This window comes from Aotus nancymaae, unplaced genomic scaffold (genome assembly GCF_030222135.1).
Source record: "Aotus nancymaae isolate 86718 unplaced genomic scaffold, 86718_ANA_hifiasm-v0.15.2.pri h1tg000018l, whole genome shotgun sequence".
In the NCBI taxonomy this organism is placed as follows: domain Eukaryota; kingdom Metazoa; phylum Chordata; class Mammalia; order Primates; family Aotidae; genus Aotus; species Aotus nancymaae.
This window is the reverse complement of record NW_026988430.1, coordinates 11,241,871-11,259,166: the sequence shown is the minus strand read 5'-3', so window position 1 is coordinate 11,259,166 and position 17,296 is coordinate 11,241,871. Positions and strand designations below refer to the sequence as shown.

Sequence of the window (17,296 nt, the reverse complement as noted above, 5' to 3'; positions counted from 1 at the left end):
ACAAACACACACACACACACAAGCACCCACCCTCACTTTATGGAAAGCATCCAGTGGGTAAACTCATGAACATCAGTCATTCTGGGGCTACATCCTTCTACTAAACCAATTGTTCCGCAGCCTTGGATGGGCCCCGCTTCCACATGGACTTTACCATCCACAACTTACCAGCAAGGATTTGGAAGATTCCAGTGATGTAAAATCTGCCCCCCTTGGTGAGGGTGAAGAGTTGGCAGAAGAACAGGAACAGAGACAGAATGCTGAAGATGATTGACAGGATCATGGTGGCCTGGACAGACTGCAGCCATTCTGGGGGAAAGAGAAATTTGGTTAGGAGAGCTGGCCATGGCCAGGGGAAGACTCTGCCTCGAGGTGCAGGGCCTGAGGGGTCATGACTGCTGACCGTACAGTCTCACAGGCAGTAGAAGCAGAAGCCCTTTTTCCTTAGCAGAACTCAGACAATTCACTTTTGCAATCTAAAATGTTATTATTTCAGTTTCTTCTGGAGGAAAAAATATATACATATACAAATACATATATACGTATTGATATATACATAAACACACATATATGTACCAATATGTACACAGTACATACATATATACTTATATGTATAAATATGCATACATATATGTATGTGTTTCTATACATATACATGTGTATATATAGATATACAAATACACGACACACACATTCATATAAAACACATGTGAACATTTAGGGAGGGGCTACAAAAAAGTCTATAGTCCCACCACTAGTAGTTAAAGTCATGTTAAAATATATTGAATTTCCTTCCAGTGTTGGTGCAAATGTGCTACTTACGTTCATGCGCCTGTGTTAAAGAGGCCCTGAGCCCCGCTTACTGCCTTCCCTCTTCTTGACCTCAGGGGTCTTTGAAGGGCTTATGGGAACTTCTGCATTCCAAGAAAAATAGCTTGAAACTATTGTTCAAATTATCTGCATTCCCCACGGAGAGGTAAAGATCATGGGAATGGCTGTTAGAGCCCAAACTAATTTTTTAGAAGAATGGAAGAAAATATTGATGGATAAAGGTATGTTCTCTATTTGCTTGGGCAACCTGTGGGTTTTTTTTTTTTTTTTTTTTTTTTTGGTCAACTCTGATCCTGGTCATTAGCCTCAGCACAGAGCAGTGTGTGATCACAAGCCACCAGAGAGGATTAAGGCTTACGCTTCCTTATCTCTGTTGAACCCCAAATTGCCAAGCTTCCAGCTGAAATTCAGGCAAGAAGACAGTGCCTCCTGTGTATGGTTTCTTCAGTTCATCATGCAATTTCATGTCATTTTAGGGAGGAAAGAAGAAACAACCTGAGTTCTGCACTGTAGAGGGAAGTCCAGAATAAAAAGCTGCATTTGGCCTCTGTCTTGTTATCCAAGTGCCACAGAATACTGGGGACAGGCACTGCTCTCATGGAGGAAGAGCAGCTGGGGAAGCTGCAGCGTTTAATCCTTTCAGCTCAGTAACCACCATACGTAATGGTTTCAAAAGTGCACATCAACTCTTAACTCAGTACTCACAGCTCTGAAATCTAGATGGTTTATAATTCATAACTGAGTAAGATAAACTTGGTTTGAGTTGCAAGCAGCTCATGGCAGAATTTTAAGGGTGCCAGTTAGGTTAACTGCTACTAGTGTTTCACATAAGATGTTTCCAAGGCACAGACTGGAAATATTTTAGAGTTGGAAGAAACCTGAGAGATCAACTAGTCCAGCTCCTTTGCATTGAAAGAGATTTCCAAACGTGTTTTCATGAGCCCAAATGACACATCCAGATCTGAGAGGCCTTTAATTCTAGTCTAGTACTCTTCGCATTCAAGCACAACATACGCTTCTTTTATTTTTTTAATTTCTTTGTCAATTAAAGTAGGAAAATGACAGCTAACGGGTTGTGAGCCACCCTGATTTCACTCTTACATAACCTTAATTCATGTTTGCCTTTATCCAGCATAGTAGTTCTTCTGGAGGAGCACTTTGCAATAAAGATAATGTTGCCATAATATTATTCGCTTAAAATAAACAAATTATCTAGTACTCCTCTGGTAGATGCAACTGAAATTACAAAGAAATCTGAGACCCAAATCTGAAACTAAGACAAATAAAGGGATTCACTGTGGCTGGGAAATGTCCTTCCATGTGCACTCTCATGAGGAGTATGGCTGGTGGAGACAATATCTTAGATTTCCTTCTCCAATCCTGAGATACTGTCTTCACCCTCATCCCCATGCCCCCGTCATTATCAGCAGGAACTGCTATGAACAAGACCTCACATATACAGAAAACTTAAAATCTTTATATGTTAAATCTATTTAAACAGTGTCTAATATTTAATAATACAACCTAAATATTTCTTGAAACATCTTTCACCAATAATTTGAATTGTATTCCCCAACCCATTACAACTGAGCTGTTTTGCCATAAGTTGTTTCTCAAATCAAATCAGAATCAGAGGATCAAGGACATTTTTATTCAATGAGCATTTGTTGAATACCTACTGTTTTGAGCCAAGCCCTCTGGTTGGCTCTGATGATCCAGAGATGAAGAAGATGGTTTTCAACCATAAGCACAATAAATAAAACAAACACATGCATTAAGTCAGTAAGTCTATCATCGACCACATTACATGTGAATGGGTTCAAGGCACTCATAATATATGGAATTTTATCTTGGATTAAGACATTTTGGGAGGCCGAGGTGGGTGAATCACTTGAGGCCAGGAGTTCAAGACCAGCCTGGCCAACATGCCAAACCCCGTCTCTACAAAAAATACAAAAAAAATTGGCTGGATGTGGTAGTGGGCACCTGTAGTCCCAGCTACTCAGGAGGCTGAAACAGGGAATCGCTTGAACCCAGGAGGCAGAGATTGCAGTGAGCCAAGATCATACCATTGTACTCCACCCTGGGCAACAGAGAGAGACTATGTCTCAAGAAAAAAAAATAGACATTGTAGCTATAGCTATATTCTAATATTATAGATATACCTAAAACAAGCAACTGTCAAAAACAAAAAGATTTTGAAAAGAAGCTTCAGGCAAATATTAACTAAAAAGAAAGTAGATCAAGTAATAATAGCATCATAAAAAATAGAATTTATGTTGAAAGGATGAAAGTGGTTTGGTTTTTTTCACAGAGGAAAGATTTGGTTTATTTGATCTTTACTTCTGGTTTACCCGAGCTATGACTGAAGAAAATAAATGTTTATGCATATAATAACATAGCCTGGAAAAGTAAAAAGCAAAAAAAAATCCAAATATGAGAAAAAATTGTTAAAACCACAATGACAGTGGCTTTAGCTTCCTTCCTCGAAACAGATGTCAGGTAGACCAAAAATAAGAAAGCATATAGATGATATAAGAGGACTAACAAATTAGATCTAATAGATGTATAGAAAATTTGTGTCTATACAGCAAAAGACACAAATTTTCTATACAGCAAAACCATAAGTCATTTTCAAACACACATGGGACAGCCTTTCAAACTGACTGTATATTAAGCAACAAAGAATATCTCAATAAATATCAAAGCAGAAATGATATAGGTTCAACATATAACTAAAGGCAAACAGAAATTAGACATTAAAAACAAAGTAGCCAAAATAAATTCGGAAATTTAAAAACAGTGTTCCAGATAATTCCTCGGATAAAATTACCAGGATGAAAAGTAAACATTTCTTCCGCAAGGAATTATATTGAGAGCCACATGGGACACCTGTGGATTGTGGCCAAAGCAGTTCTCAGAGAATAATGTATACACTTCTATGCATATGCTAGAAAAAATTCTTAAAAAGAGTGAACTAAACTTTCAACTCAAGAGGCTGAAAACAAGCAACAAAAAAAAAATCCAAAATTAATTGACAATACAAATAAAAGCATCGACTAATGAAACAGAAAAAAATATAATACATTTAATAAAAGTATCTGGTTCTTGCGGGGGGACATCAACAAGTTAGACAAATTTTATTCAAGTACATAAAAGAAGCGCTAAAGAAACAGAAGCGTACTATGCTCCTGGACTGAAACACTGAAAATGATAAAGATGCCGATTTCATCCAATATAATCTACAAACTCAATGCTCTCCTAATTCATATTGCAACTGGAACTGGAAAAAATCAATTAAAAAATTCATCTAAAAACCAATGAGCAATGACAGACAAGAAAAATTCTGAACCAAACACAACAGCAGGAACTAAAAACCAAAATGAACAAACCAAAAAGAAAATCAGAAAAGCAAATGAAACCAATGAGTCAGGATATCACCTACCAGATTTAAAACATATATCTATACTTTGTTACAGTACATATTAATTAAATATATAATTAATAATTATATATCTTTATAATACATAATTGTACAGCATATCATAGAACTATGCTATACAACTATATATAATTATAATTAATAAAATGTATTTTATAGATATACAAAGCTTATATTTATATCATAAAGTTTTAGCAACTCAAAAATATTGTAGTAATCATGGAAGAAAAATTAAAGAATGGGACAGAATTAAGATTTTGGAAGCGTACATGTAAATTTAGTATATAATAAACAACATCATATAAACCAGAAATACAGCAGACAATAAATGATGTTGGCTATTCATTTGGTAAAACAGAAAATTAACTCTCTAGCTCACATCATTAACAAAATTAAATCACAGAAGGAACAAAGAGAAAACAGCTAAATGTAAAATTTCAAAGCCGTGTGATTAGCAAAGGAGAAATATGAACAGCCAATAAACATCTTAAAAGGTGCTCACCCTCACTAGCAACCAGGGAAATGTAAGTGAAACCCATGAGGAGGCTGATACCAATTTTCATCCATCAAATAAGCAAAATTCAAAAAAATAAATAGTATCAGCAGAACAAATAAGTGATAGGTACCTGCATACACCATTTATAGGAATAATAATATTATAATCCTTTAGCGACCAGCCATTTATGGCAGAATACATTAGGTTGGTACAAAAGTAATGGTAGTTTTTGCCATTAAACTTAATTTAAAAATTGTAACACCTCTAGCATGATGACACAATGATATATATGTTCAAGTGTGTACAATACCCTGGAAAAACATTGAACATATACTCAGAGAAAAATAAATAAGGACATTCATTGTAGCATTTCTATGAGGGAAAATAAATTATGGTACATCCTTACAATGAAATATTTTGCAGCAGTTAAAAAATCATGAGTTAGAAAATGAACAGTCTTTCAAGGATCTCCAAGACAATGAAAAGAGTAAGGTGCTCATACAACATGTCATCATTATGCAAACAAACACCAAAAAATGATGTAATTATATATAGACATCCACAGGCATGCAAGTATTCATAGGGAAAGAGCCAAAGTTGTGTCAAATTGATACCAGTGGGTTCCCCAGGAACTACCGTTGCAACGAAGCAGTGTTTGGTCAAGAAGGCCTTTCAGTTGAGAATATTTTCATGTGTTATGATACATGTACTACTTAAATAATTAAAAGCAACTTAAAAGGTTACAAAGGTGAAGAAGATGCAGCCATCTATTGACTTATTAAGAGTTAGGATTCCAAAACTCAAAGAGCTACTGGAATTTGGGCAGGACTGGGCTTCCACATGCCCAGGAAAAGAACAGAGGCTTTTCCTTTCCTCCAATGCCACTGATCAAAAGCTTCATAGTGACACCGAGGGAAAAAGAGAGCCCGGCCCAGAAGGAAGCGACCTCCATTCCAGCTCCAAAAGGCTGGTGCAAGATTCAAGAGCTCTGGTTGTTGTTCAAAGGGAAGCCCACGGGGCCCTGAGGACATTTCCTAAGCTCAGATGTTGCTGCTCCCCAGTCAGAACCATTCATTAGAACTAGAATAGACAGATGACCAGGGCAGTAAGAAACAGCAGATATCACACACTCCGGAAATGACAGGGCTTTGATCCTGTCCAAGGATAAGGTCCCGTGAGAGCATGTGCAAAGCCTGACTCCTTCCAGCATTTGCGTGCTCCTGTTAGAACTGCCCAGGCAGGGCTGAGCTCTGTTGCCAAGTTCTTCTGACCACCAGCCTGACTTGCCACATACATTTTTTTGGCCTTGAATTTCTCTTCACTAACTGGAGGCGCTAACATATTTCACTGGGTTGTCGTAATGATCAAACAAGAGTTGCTATTGAATCTCTATTAAAGGATAGTGCAAATAACCCCACCTAAAAGGCTGATGTGAGAAGCAGGGAAAACAAGCATTTATAGGCTGTCATTGAGGGTCCAGGCCCTGGAGCATTTCCATCTGGGTCACACCAAGCAGTATGAAAATGGGAGCCACAATGTTCACACAAACCAGGTTCTTAGCACGTCGGCCAGAACTCCAAAAAGTGTTTTGATACAACTTCAGTATCGATTCATATCTACTCTCCAGCATAAGGGTGCTACAGAGTCAGAAAGCAAATACCTGCTCAGATAGCAAACGATCTATAGAGTCAGATAGCAAATACCTTAGGCTTTGCAGGTCATACGGTCTTTTTGGCAACTACTCAACTCTGCCTTTGTAGCACAAAATCAGCCATCGCTGTGGACAAGATGTAAATGAGTGGGTGTGGCCCATTCCTCCAATAGCCATTTATCCAATAAAATCTTATTTACAAAAAGCAGGTTGGATTCGACCTGCAAGCTATTATCCGCCAAACTCTGCTACAGCAAAACAAGTCAGATGTACAGAAAATAATTGAGTTCAGAGAAACATAATGCAAGGGAAAATGCTGTCAATTACAAATCTATTTTATTCAGATCAACCCTAACGTGACGCCAACATCCCAAGTGGCTAAACTGTGGATTAACCCGAGCCCCGGTATGGCAATACTCCTCCCCATCCCCCTACCCAAATTGCAAGTATGCAATAAATAGTAGAGCTTACGTTGAATACCTGCTGTCATTCTCCAGGCCACACTCAGTTCCTGGTGCAAAGTGGAGACCTGATAAATATTTGTGGAGCTCCCAGCGGCAGTTTTAAGCCAATATCCAACCTTGGTGCTAAGTGCTGGAATTAAAAACTAAAGCTCTGGCCGTCCGTGGTGGCTCACGCCTGTAATCCCAGCACTTTGGGAGGCCAAGGCAGGCGGATCACGAGGTCAGGAGACTGAGACCATCTGGCCAACATGGTGAAACCCCATCTCTACTAAAAACACAAAAATTAGCTGGGTGTGGTGGCGTGCGCCTGTAATCCCAGCTACTCGGGAGGCTGAGGCAGGAGATCGCTTGAACCTGGGAAGCAGAGATTGCAGTGAGCCGAGATCACGTCATTGCACTCTAGCCTTGCGACAGAGTGAGACTCAGTCTCAAAAAAAAAAAAAAAAAGCCTAAAGCTCTTTGCAGGCCTACTGTTCTACTGAGAGTGTCTGGTACAAGAGCTGCTGACAGCTTTCTGACATGGCCGTGGCAGCACCCAGATCCAGCTCCTCCAGCAGATAATGGGAAGCTTGGGTTGTACAATGATCAAAGCTCACTTCAAGGTCAGATTCTTGCTGTAGGAGCAGCTGAGCGATGAAGGAAATACATCTGCCCCCTCAGCTATATTCTTAGCCCAGGGCCCACAACCTAGTGAGTTAAGGGCTCAGAAAAGATGAAGCACATGTAACAATTCATCTGCATCTTTCATTACCAGCATGGAACCACCCCTGCTCCATCTCAAGGCCCACTCTGGGCAATTCATAAAACTGTTCTGACTCAAGAGAACAGGATGTGTTGAAAGTGAAAGGAAGGACAGCTGCAAAAGAGTCAGAAGAGACCTTGGAGAGGCCAGGAGAGAAAAAGCCATGACAGAGCGAATCACAGAGGCAAAGAGTTAGCAATACCTCCCATTTGCATAGTGCTAGACTGTTTTCAAAACACATGACCCAAGACCAGGACTCCCACGCCCAAACCTCCAACCCACAACCATCACACAGATCGCCATTTTCCTTATTTCTCAATATGAATGTCATTCCAGAAATAGCTGAGTCTCTGAAATGTCCCCATCCTAAACAATGCAGCCTTTCCCTGTATGCTTCACCCACCAGCTCAAGCATGCCCAGAGCCCAGTGTGGGTCTTGCCCCCTGGGCTTCAACCTCTCCCCCAGCTGGTGGCCTTGAAATGAGGCTCACGGGTCAGGCTAATTTTGCCTATGATTCACACAGAAAGCAAAACAGATGGAGACAACTATGTGCCAGCCTGGCCCTCACAAAGGTGATGAAGGCCACACGGGAGGCTCTTTCAACACGTAATCCTGGGGCATTTGAACTAGAGCAAAACCTGTGGCTGGCCACTAGTGGGCATGAACCGCTCAGTAAGTGGAAGGAAACTTCATGTCAAGGAATTCCGGCTAAACCTGATACAATGGTCCAACGAACTGCATTCCTAATTAAGAGGCTTTGCGGCAGGCACAGAGCTAGTTTTTCCAGGGTCTAGTTTTGTGCTCTGGCATCCGTATTCTTGTTCTGCTAGTGAGTTCTTGGACTTCTAAAGGGAATAACATGCAGCCACTGAGATACCTGAGGTTGCTGGATGATAGTAAGCCGTTTGAGGTTTTTTATACCCATATCGGAAAACTCTAGAAACAGGGGAAACAGAGTAGGCTTTGTTTCTCCAAGAACTGCTATTGGAAGACTTACTCCACCAGATACAAAAGCAAAAGGAGGGGTGTGGGTTGTATGATCAAGGATATCCATCTCCCTCCTCGGTAATTCACGACGTGCCATCAACTATCAAAGCCTGCTTAACTTTCAAAACTTAGTGTCTTTCAAACTGATTTATCAGAAAACTTTTTTTTCTGTTCTTTAAAAGAATAGCACACTTAAAAACACTGAGTTTGGTCACAGAAAATGACGAGAAAGGAAGTTTCCAGTGCAGTCATAAGCGGCATCAATGGAGAATGAACAGGGAATAACTGGTTTAGTTTTAAGATCTTTAGGTGTAGAAGGAATTCTCCTTATAGAAATAATAGAGTTCCCCTCCTTCTTTCCCCGAAGGCATGAAAAAAGGCCACACATTATGGAAATTAAGAGCTAGAACAACAGAGATGCTACCCACGCCCCCAGTGACAGTAAACCACTGCCCGTCTGTAAGCACAAAACCCACCTCTGCTCCTGATGCCTACTGAAATTCTACCCCATTGCCAAGGCCCAGCTCAGAGGCCACCTCCTTTTAAGATCCTTCAATGCCACAATTACATCCTGATTCTGAACAGAGGCTCCAGGACCCATGCAATGTGTGGGTACCAACTTCAGGTCCTACCTTAATGCCCACTCTGCTTTTAGGAAACCAGGGTACCTGCCCCAGGTTAGCTGGTTTATTAGAGAGACAGACCTGGTGCAGAAAAGCAAGGACTCTTGTTGCCCAGACTACTAGTTTTCCACTACAACACACTGGGGGTGCAAAGAAGTCAATGATATATTTGAAATCTAATGAATTAAATTATCCGATTAGCATTCTTCAGACTTAGAATCCACAAAAGCTAGAGAGGGAGGAAGGAGAACGGAGTGGCAAAGAGAGAGAGGCTCCCCTTATTCTCTGCTCATCAGCCTGCCAAGCCAAACCACTGACCTAACTTCAGAAGGGCAAGAAGAGGCCGTGCTTCTTGCTGGGACTCCAGCGGAATCTCACCAGCACCAGAGAAGCCACTGAAAGAAGGCAGGAGACAGCACCACCAGAGAAGAGAGAAAAACAGCAATTATCAACTGTTTGAAGAGTCGTCATGTAGAGGAGAAACTGTGTTCACCCTGCGGTCGTTATCCAGGAGGCAGTACAGGGATTTAAACTCCTTAAGGATGAGCCAGGCAACTTGATAAAACCCAAGTCCAGCATATCAAGCATGAATGAAGGCAACTATAAGTGACTGGACAAAAGGAGGGCAGTGTTGGGTTTAACGAAGTAATTTCTAAAATGACAATATCTCCTGGCATTCCTCCCTCATCACTGGCTGCTCATCCCCAATCTCCTCTTCTTCCTATACCCTCGTTAACCCCTGGCATGCCCAAGACTTAGCTCTGGACCCTGTTCCCTTTTTCTGCCTTCTGTTCTCAACTGCCCCAAGGCACTATATTCAGCACCACAGCACTGAATACCCTTCGGTATAGAGGGATGACTCCTGACTTTGAATTTCCAGCCTAGACTTCTCCCCTGGGCTAAAGATTTCTAAATTGAAGTGCTTTGCTGACCTCTCTGATGGTCAAAATATTAATCCTGATTTCTACTCCTCCCCACAAATCTTCTGCTCCCCCTTCAGTCTCCCCATCTCAGTCAAAGATCCAGTTACACACCAGTTACTGAAGCCCAAAACCTAGTCATCTAGAATCATTCTTCCCTAACTCCCTGCATCTAACCCATCAGCAAATCCTGTCATGAGACCTGTTTTCACCTCCACTTCCCCTCCTAGCTAACCCACCTACTGCCTGCTAGTGTTATTACGAAGATTAAATGCATTGCTCTTCAAAGCATGCCTGGCACTTAAGTGAGCTGTCTGTGTTCTTCACATCATCATCGTTGCCATCATCGCCATCTCAGTGTCATCATCATGTCCAGTCTGGACTATGACCACAAACTCTTCACTGGGTCCCCAGAATTCATTCTCAATAGCCAGAATGAGCTTACCAAACACAAATCAAATCATGCCACTCTTCTGCTTAAAACCCTTCACGGTGTCCCAACTGTCCTTCTAAGTACCACAGCCTGTGAGGCCCCAGCGATCCTGCTCCCATCCCTCTCACCTGCATTCCCCACCCTTCTTTCTGCAGCTAACTCGGGGCCTTGGCTCTTCCCTTTACCTCCTGGAATTTTCTTCCCATGGTTCTTCATACAACTGGTCCCTCCCTGTCTTTTAAATCTCAAACCAAATCACTATGGAAGGAAGAGGCCTTCCCTGACCAGCTCATTCCTCCAGTGATCACTTTCCATTTCATCACCCTATTTGTTTCCTACAGATCACATTCCATTACCCACAGTGATCCATTTATTGTGTATTGCCTGTTGCCTCCAACTCCCTGTGAGATGCATAAGGGCTAGGACCTGCCCTTTCTTGTTCGTCTCTGTACATCCCATTTCTAAAACATGAACCCATAAATGCAGAAGCTCAATAGACTGGAAGAACAAATGAATGGATCTCACTGTTAGCTCTTCAAAAATGAAAGAGGCTGTCTTAAAGGTAGTGAGTTCCCCATCAGAGTAGTAGGATGACTATGTGTTGGGCATATCACAGAGGGGTCTTCAGTTCGATGGGACAGGGAGGAGAGATGGGCCAGATGACTCCAGGTCCCTGCCAGTGTGGGTGCCACGTGTATGTGGGTGACCGCACAGTCAGCAGGCTTCATCCCAGACAGCCTTCCCTCGGGCACCAAAGATCAACATCCACAATCTCAGGATGACCATGGCCAATCCCTGCTCCTGAAATACAAGGCATGTTTTCCTGGTGCTGGTGAAATCCTGGGGAGACAACTGAAGTTTGTTTTAAAGCAAAGACTATAGTTTCCAGGTCATATGGTTCAGACACAGGTTCAAACAAGCATTTCATACTAATTCCTGGATACTGGGATCTGAGAAACTCTAAGGTTGAAATCTTGGCATGTTGACAACATATTCCATCCTCTCTACCTCCCTTGTACCACCAGGGTCTCAGTGTCCCATAAGAGCCTGTAAAATCCAGAGTCATTACTTGAGTAGAGGTTAAAGGTTGGCTCAGGGAGCCACAAAGACTTTAAATTGTAAAACATGAGCCCATAAACGCAGAAGGTCTCCTGTGTCTTCTAAAATCTGGCCAAAAGCTGAGCAGCAGACAAGGAAATGGTCTGGTGCCCTTGCCAAAATGACAGCCACCAGATGGGTAAACGAGTCTGGAATCATTCTGAAGGCAGAGATGACAGGAGACCATCAAGGGCTCATGCTGGGGGCTGCTGAGGCTGGCAAGATTTAGCTTTTCTCATTTTAAACCCAAAGCATTGATCGAATGCCACACACAACCTACTGATAGTCATGAGTTTGCTGCTGCTGCTGCTGCTGCTTAAATGGAAAAGAAGAAGAGTAGTAAGTGGTCACCTTCTCAGTGACTGGTGCTGGCCCTGCCCACACTCTGTGGCAGAGCAGACCCGCCTGTTGTCACTGGGAAATGAGGGGCTCCAGGGACCGCCCTAGACAATGGAGGTGGCCGGGGACACTTGGGACAGATTAGAGGAAAGCCCGACGATTCCCTTCATACTTCGGTGTTGAGCACTGGCCTTCTCTTTAAAAACAAAAATGATTCAAGAAGGGACACATTTTTTGTGCCTAACACCTCAGCATGAAAGAATCTATCAACTACATTTTCTTCGGAGACAAAAGAGGACATTGTGAGCAGGGACAGGGCCTGAGAGACAGATTTTACTGATGACAAACTCTGTCTGGGTCCTGCCTCAGTTAGAGTCCCAGAAGCTGATGAAGACCACCCAGGGGCCAGGGCAAGCCAGGACTGTGGTCTTCTAGCTCCTGGGCTCCCAAGTCGCCTGTGGCCTGATTCCAGTGTTCTGACCCATTCTGCTACACGTCAGGGCCACACAAATTAAATAAAGAGCAGGGAACGCTTCTGAGAACTTGGACTTGATATTTGGATCTCGGAGACTTCGAAACAAAAAGCACTGGTTCATTCAATAGCACAGAAAATGTTTTGCCTGAATCCTCTGGGTCAGTAGATTTCAAACTCGCCCATATGGTCTTGGTTGAGGAGGCTTGGCACGGCCTCTCCCCTCACCAGAGCCTTCCAGGTTGTATCAGTTTGCAAACTAAAGCTCCAGGAACTGGCCTCATTCAAAGCTACCCCACGGACCTTGCCTGCCATGCCCTGGGGCTCCACTGTCTTACTCAAGGCAGAGAGAACCTACTTGTTACTCAAAACCAATTTTCTAACATAAAATCATGTTCATAGTTATTTTCTGATTGTGAAAATAAAAGATCTCAACGTGGAAAATAGGTTAAATGATTCTTATCAGCAAAAGAAAACAAAGTGGTAAGAATCCCGTCAACCAAAATAATCACTGAAAATACACTGATGCATTTCTACCTTATACAATTTCTGTTATATTCTGCCTTATGGAGGCTTCGGGACTGTCACTCCAAGTTGGAATCAAACAGACCATCAAGAAACCCATGGAAGACAGAGCAGAGCTAAGGAAATCACAAAAGTTAGAAATGCATGGGTATGCACCTAACTCCTTCCTAGTGTGTGTGGGGGGAAGGTTGAGACGGTCTGTGATTCTGTTTACCCCTCACTCTCTGTTCCCACTGTTCTGCCCTGCTCTCTGTCCCTCGTCTATGCCAAGCTCCTTACCTCCGCAGCCATCTTGCACTTGCCGGTCCTTCTATACGGAACCTCCCCCAGATGTTCATATGGCTGGCTCCTGGCCACCCTCAAGGGGTAACCCCTCAAGGAGACCTTCCTTCACCACTGCAATCCCTCTTTATCCCGTTACCCTGTCTTACACAGTTCTTACCCTTGCCCCCAAATTCTCCAGGTTTATTGACTGGTTCACCCAGTAAAACATAAGCTCTCGTTCACTCTTGTAACCTTAGCACCTACAATAGTATCTGTACATGACAGTTGTTCAAGGTATAGCCCTGCACAAAAGATTAGAAGAGAAAAGGAGAGACTCCCGATATGGGAAGTTCACGTTTCAGGAAGTGAGAGAATGCTGAAATTCCAAGATGAGAGGAAGGGAGATGGGAGGTGAAACCTAACAGAAGCAGCAGTGAATCATTCAGGTAGATTCCTATGGGCCTTTGTTAAAGATTTTCATCCGAAGATTAAGACCAATGAAGGGCCTCTGAAAGGTTTCAAAATGAGGAGCGATATAATTAGGTTCGTGTTTTTTTTAAATGTCAGCCTGGATTCCATATGAAAAATGAGTCACACAGGAGCAAAAAAGCGTTCAGGTAAACTAGTTAGGAGGCTGCCCTGACGCCTCTGACAAACGAGGAGGCAGCGTGACCACAGGTGGGCAACAGGCATTGGAATGACCGGGTGGCCTGAGGGACCCGTGACGATGCTGAGAAGAGAAAGAAGGAAACACGTGAAGGCATACTGTAGATATTTGGTTTGCCAGCTGGTGAGGCAGCATTCTCTAAAATACTAGAAAGTGGCCAAGGGGTAGATTTGGAGGAGGAAGATATGGACTGACTATGGCACAGTGGCTTGGGGGCCTCTCTTAGATATCCCAAGGGAACTGGCCAGTAGATAGCTGGGTAAACAGGTCTGAGATTCATAAGAGAGGTCTGGACCGGAGGAAAATAAAGATTCAAGAGATGTCGTTAAATAATCATAAGACTTCACTCATACTTGGAGAGGTAGTAGCAATAGAGAGAAGCTTCGAAGGATTCTAAAGTCTCTGAGAAGAGTCCGTGTGAGAATGGTGGGGTTGCTGACAGAGCCCAGGGTGGAGCAGAGATGGACTCTTTGAAGAATGCTAACATAACTGGGTCTTACAGAACTGCCTAGGGCCCCACTGAGCTATTGCAGAAGAGTGTGACTGGGTATGGGAGGGGTTGGTCAAACCCTCAAAGGGAAGTATTCCACACCAGGCTTACAGGGGGGTACTTGCTGCCAGGCCTCTATGAGTTGAGAAGCCATGCTTCCCCCAAGGCTAAATGGCTACATTTCTCAGCTTCCCTTGTAAACAGGTGTAGGTGTGACCCTGTGACTCATTCCTCCCCGCCTCCTTTCTCCCCCCTACTGCTTGCGTTGTGGATGAGGGAGCTCTAGCAGCCTTCTGCTTCCTGAAGATGACAGCCAGGAGATGGTAAAGAAATGAGCTACAAAGTGTCTGAATCTCTGACAATTTCATGGAACCTCCATGCCTCTCTCTGGCTACCTACTTCCAGACTTAATTTAAAAGACAGAAAAATAACTGATCTTATTTAAGCCCCTACTACTTGAAGATGTTGTCTTACACACAGTCAACCCTAATCCTAACTAGAACACTAGCCAACTGGTCTACCCCATCCCCTGCCTTGCTCTACCCTTACCTTAGGTCACGTCATTGCCCTAACAGGGAATATCCTTCGCCCCCTTGCCTGTATTGACTTGAATCCTGCCCCTCCTTTGGAGGACGGATCAAATTAGGATAGATCAAATTCTACCTCCTACCAGAGATTTCCCTTCCGCTTCCTCCCCTGAACTCGGGCACTGTCTGCCTGCCTCCTCTTGGGTATCTGGAATGTGCTGCCTTCCCAGGGAGTGATTCACCCTTCCATGCTTATCTCCTGACTCCTTGACCAGGCTCGGGACCATCAAGGCAAGGCCCAAGCTTTCCAGGGCCAGAGAGTCTCTGGACACAAGGTCATAATGCATATCCCCACACTAAGCCTCTCTTAACTCTGCCCACACAAGGCAGATAACCAGTCGGGGGTGGGGAGGATCGGGGATGCCAGAAAGTATACAAACACATTTAGAAAAACGAGACGGCAGGCGGAGTTAAAGTCAGTTAGTTAAAAATCTAAAACTATTTGTAATATTAAGATGTAGCTTAGGGGTAAGATCTGCTATGTCTTTTTCAAACTATACAACCTAGATGTTAGATTGCCCTATGGCACGATGCCAGGAGGCCCCATTCATGTAGAAAACAACATGAATCGCAACCCCCAGAGAGAGGTGCAGTGTTGTGGTCATGCCCCGAGAATAACGAATCCGTTCAGAAAAAAACAGCAAGTCAGGTGGTGCAGTGTCTCACGTTTATAATGCCAGCACCTTGGGAGGCCGAGGTGGGCAGATCACCTGAAGTTAGGAGTTCGAGACCAGCCTGGCCAAAATGGTGAAACCTCGTCTCTACTAAAAATACAAAAATTAGCCGGGTGTTGTGGCGCACACCTGTAATCCCAGCTACTCAGGAGGCTAAGGCAGGAGAATCACTTGAACCCAGGGGGCAGAGGTTGCAGTGAGCTGAGATCTCGCCATTGCACTCCAAACTGGATGACAGAGTGAGACTCCATCTCAGAAAAACAAAACCAAAGAAAACAGCATATTTTCACACTTGCAACATACTCTTCACAAATTGATGTTAATAATGAATTACTTTTGATTACTTAAGTATTTTTTTCAAACATTCTAAGAGCAAATACAGACAAGGTAAATGGTTTGCAATGAACATAGTTCATTTGTAAAGGCAGTATAAGGTTTTTAAACTTACGCAATTTTTTCAGCTTATGGTTTGCTGCCACAATTGTTAAATTCAATCGAAGAGGCCCCCAAGGATTTGCCACTCAGGGCTGAAATCGCAACAAGTGCTACCACTTTGGGGAAGATAGCAGCAGAGATAAATGCCGCTGGGGACGTGTAAACAGAAACTTCAAATTTAGATTAAGCCCGAGTGGAGTGGAAACACACCCAGCGAGTTCAGGGGCAGTGTCCCGATGTTTTTAAAACGCCCTGATTGTGACAGCCGAGACGGGAGATGTGAAGAACGGACACTCTGGGGTCCTCACCGAAAGCAACGAGGCCAATTTGAAACCCACACTAAGGAGGCATTGTAAATGAACCCAGTAACATGAGCTTGGCACAGAAGGAACAAGTTGAGAGATAAGAAGTTTCCTGATTAAAACCAACTGACAGCTATTTCCAACCGCAGAAGACACCGAATGCAAGTCAGTAACAGGCTACAGGTCAATATCACTTTCCTTCCTGCAGATGGTTTAAGCACAACTTAGCAACTCCCCTGCCGCCTCGTTTCTGCTGAAACTCAGCCGGGTTTTAACACTCCTGCCAAAACTGCCCCCTTCCGGGCCCAAGAGTCCAGGATTCCGTGCCAACCCGCGTGGCCAGATGCCACTTGGGGATGGCGCCTGTGAGCACCAAAGCCTGCCCTTTTCGGGCTGAGTCACTACTTGAAACCACCAGGTGTCAGTAGTGAGTACGGAGACTCCCATCCGCAGTGCTCAGGGAACTTCAGCCAGACCCCGAAGGGGAAGAAACCGGATGCTGTGGCTTTGGGGACAAGCAGTGTGCTATGGTCACATTCTCAGGCACTCATGAGTATTTCATTTACTCAGTTGCCAACTCACCATCCAAACCCACCATGTAATATCTGGGATGGCTTTAATTCAATGTCTTTCACACACTCAGACAAGATTAAACACTGCTCTCACTTCAATAGGACTGGGATCTTTTCTCCGCTCCCTCCCCAAGCCAGAAGGTAAAAACATAAAGCAGGATTTTCTACTCCTTGCTTATCTTCTCCATATAAATTACCAAATGAGCATTTTAGCGGTTTCTATTTGTACTGTGTTTCAAGGAATTTGGTTTATAATGCTTCAGCCACATGCTTGGGTATTA

At 43.3% G+C, this 17,296-nt stretch overlaps 1 protein-coding gene across 2 annotated transcripts in view; it reads right to left on the bottom strand.

Annotated features, from left to right (window-relative positions):
- Positions 1-17,296, bottom strand: part of PMP22 (peripheral myelin protein 22) — a 34,128-nt gene that overhangs the window by 9,818 nt on the left and 7,014 nt on the right. For both annotated transcript variants that reach the window (XM_012453038.2, XM_012453037.2), the window contains exon 4: positions 169-309. In XM_012453038.2, the coding sequence (XP_012308461.1) occupies positions 169-309 (141 nt within the window). The remainder of the gene's footprint in view (positions 1-168; positions 310-17,296) is intronic.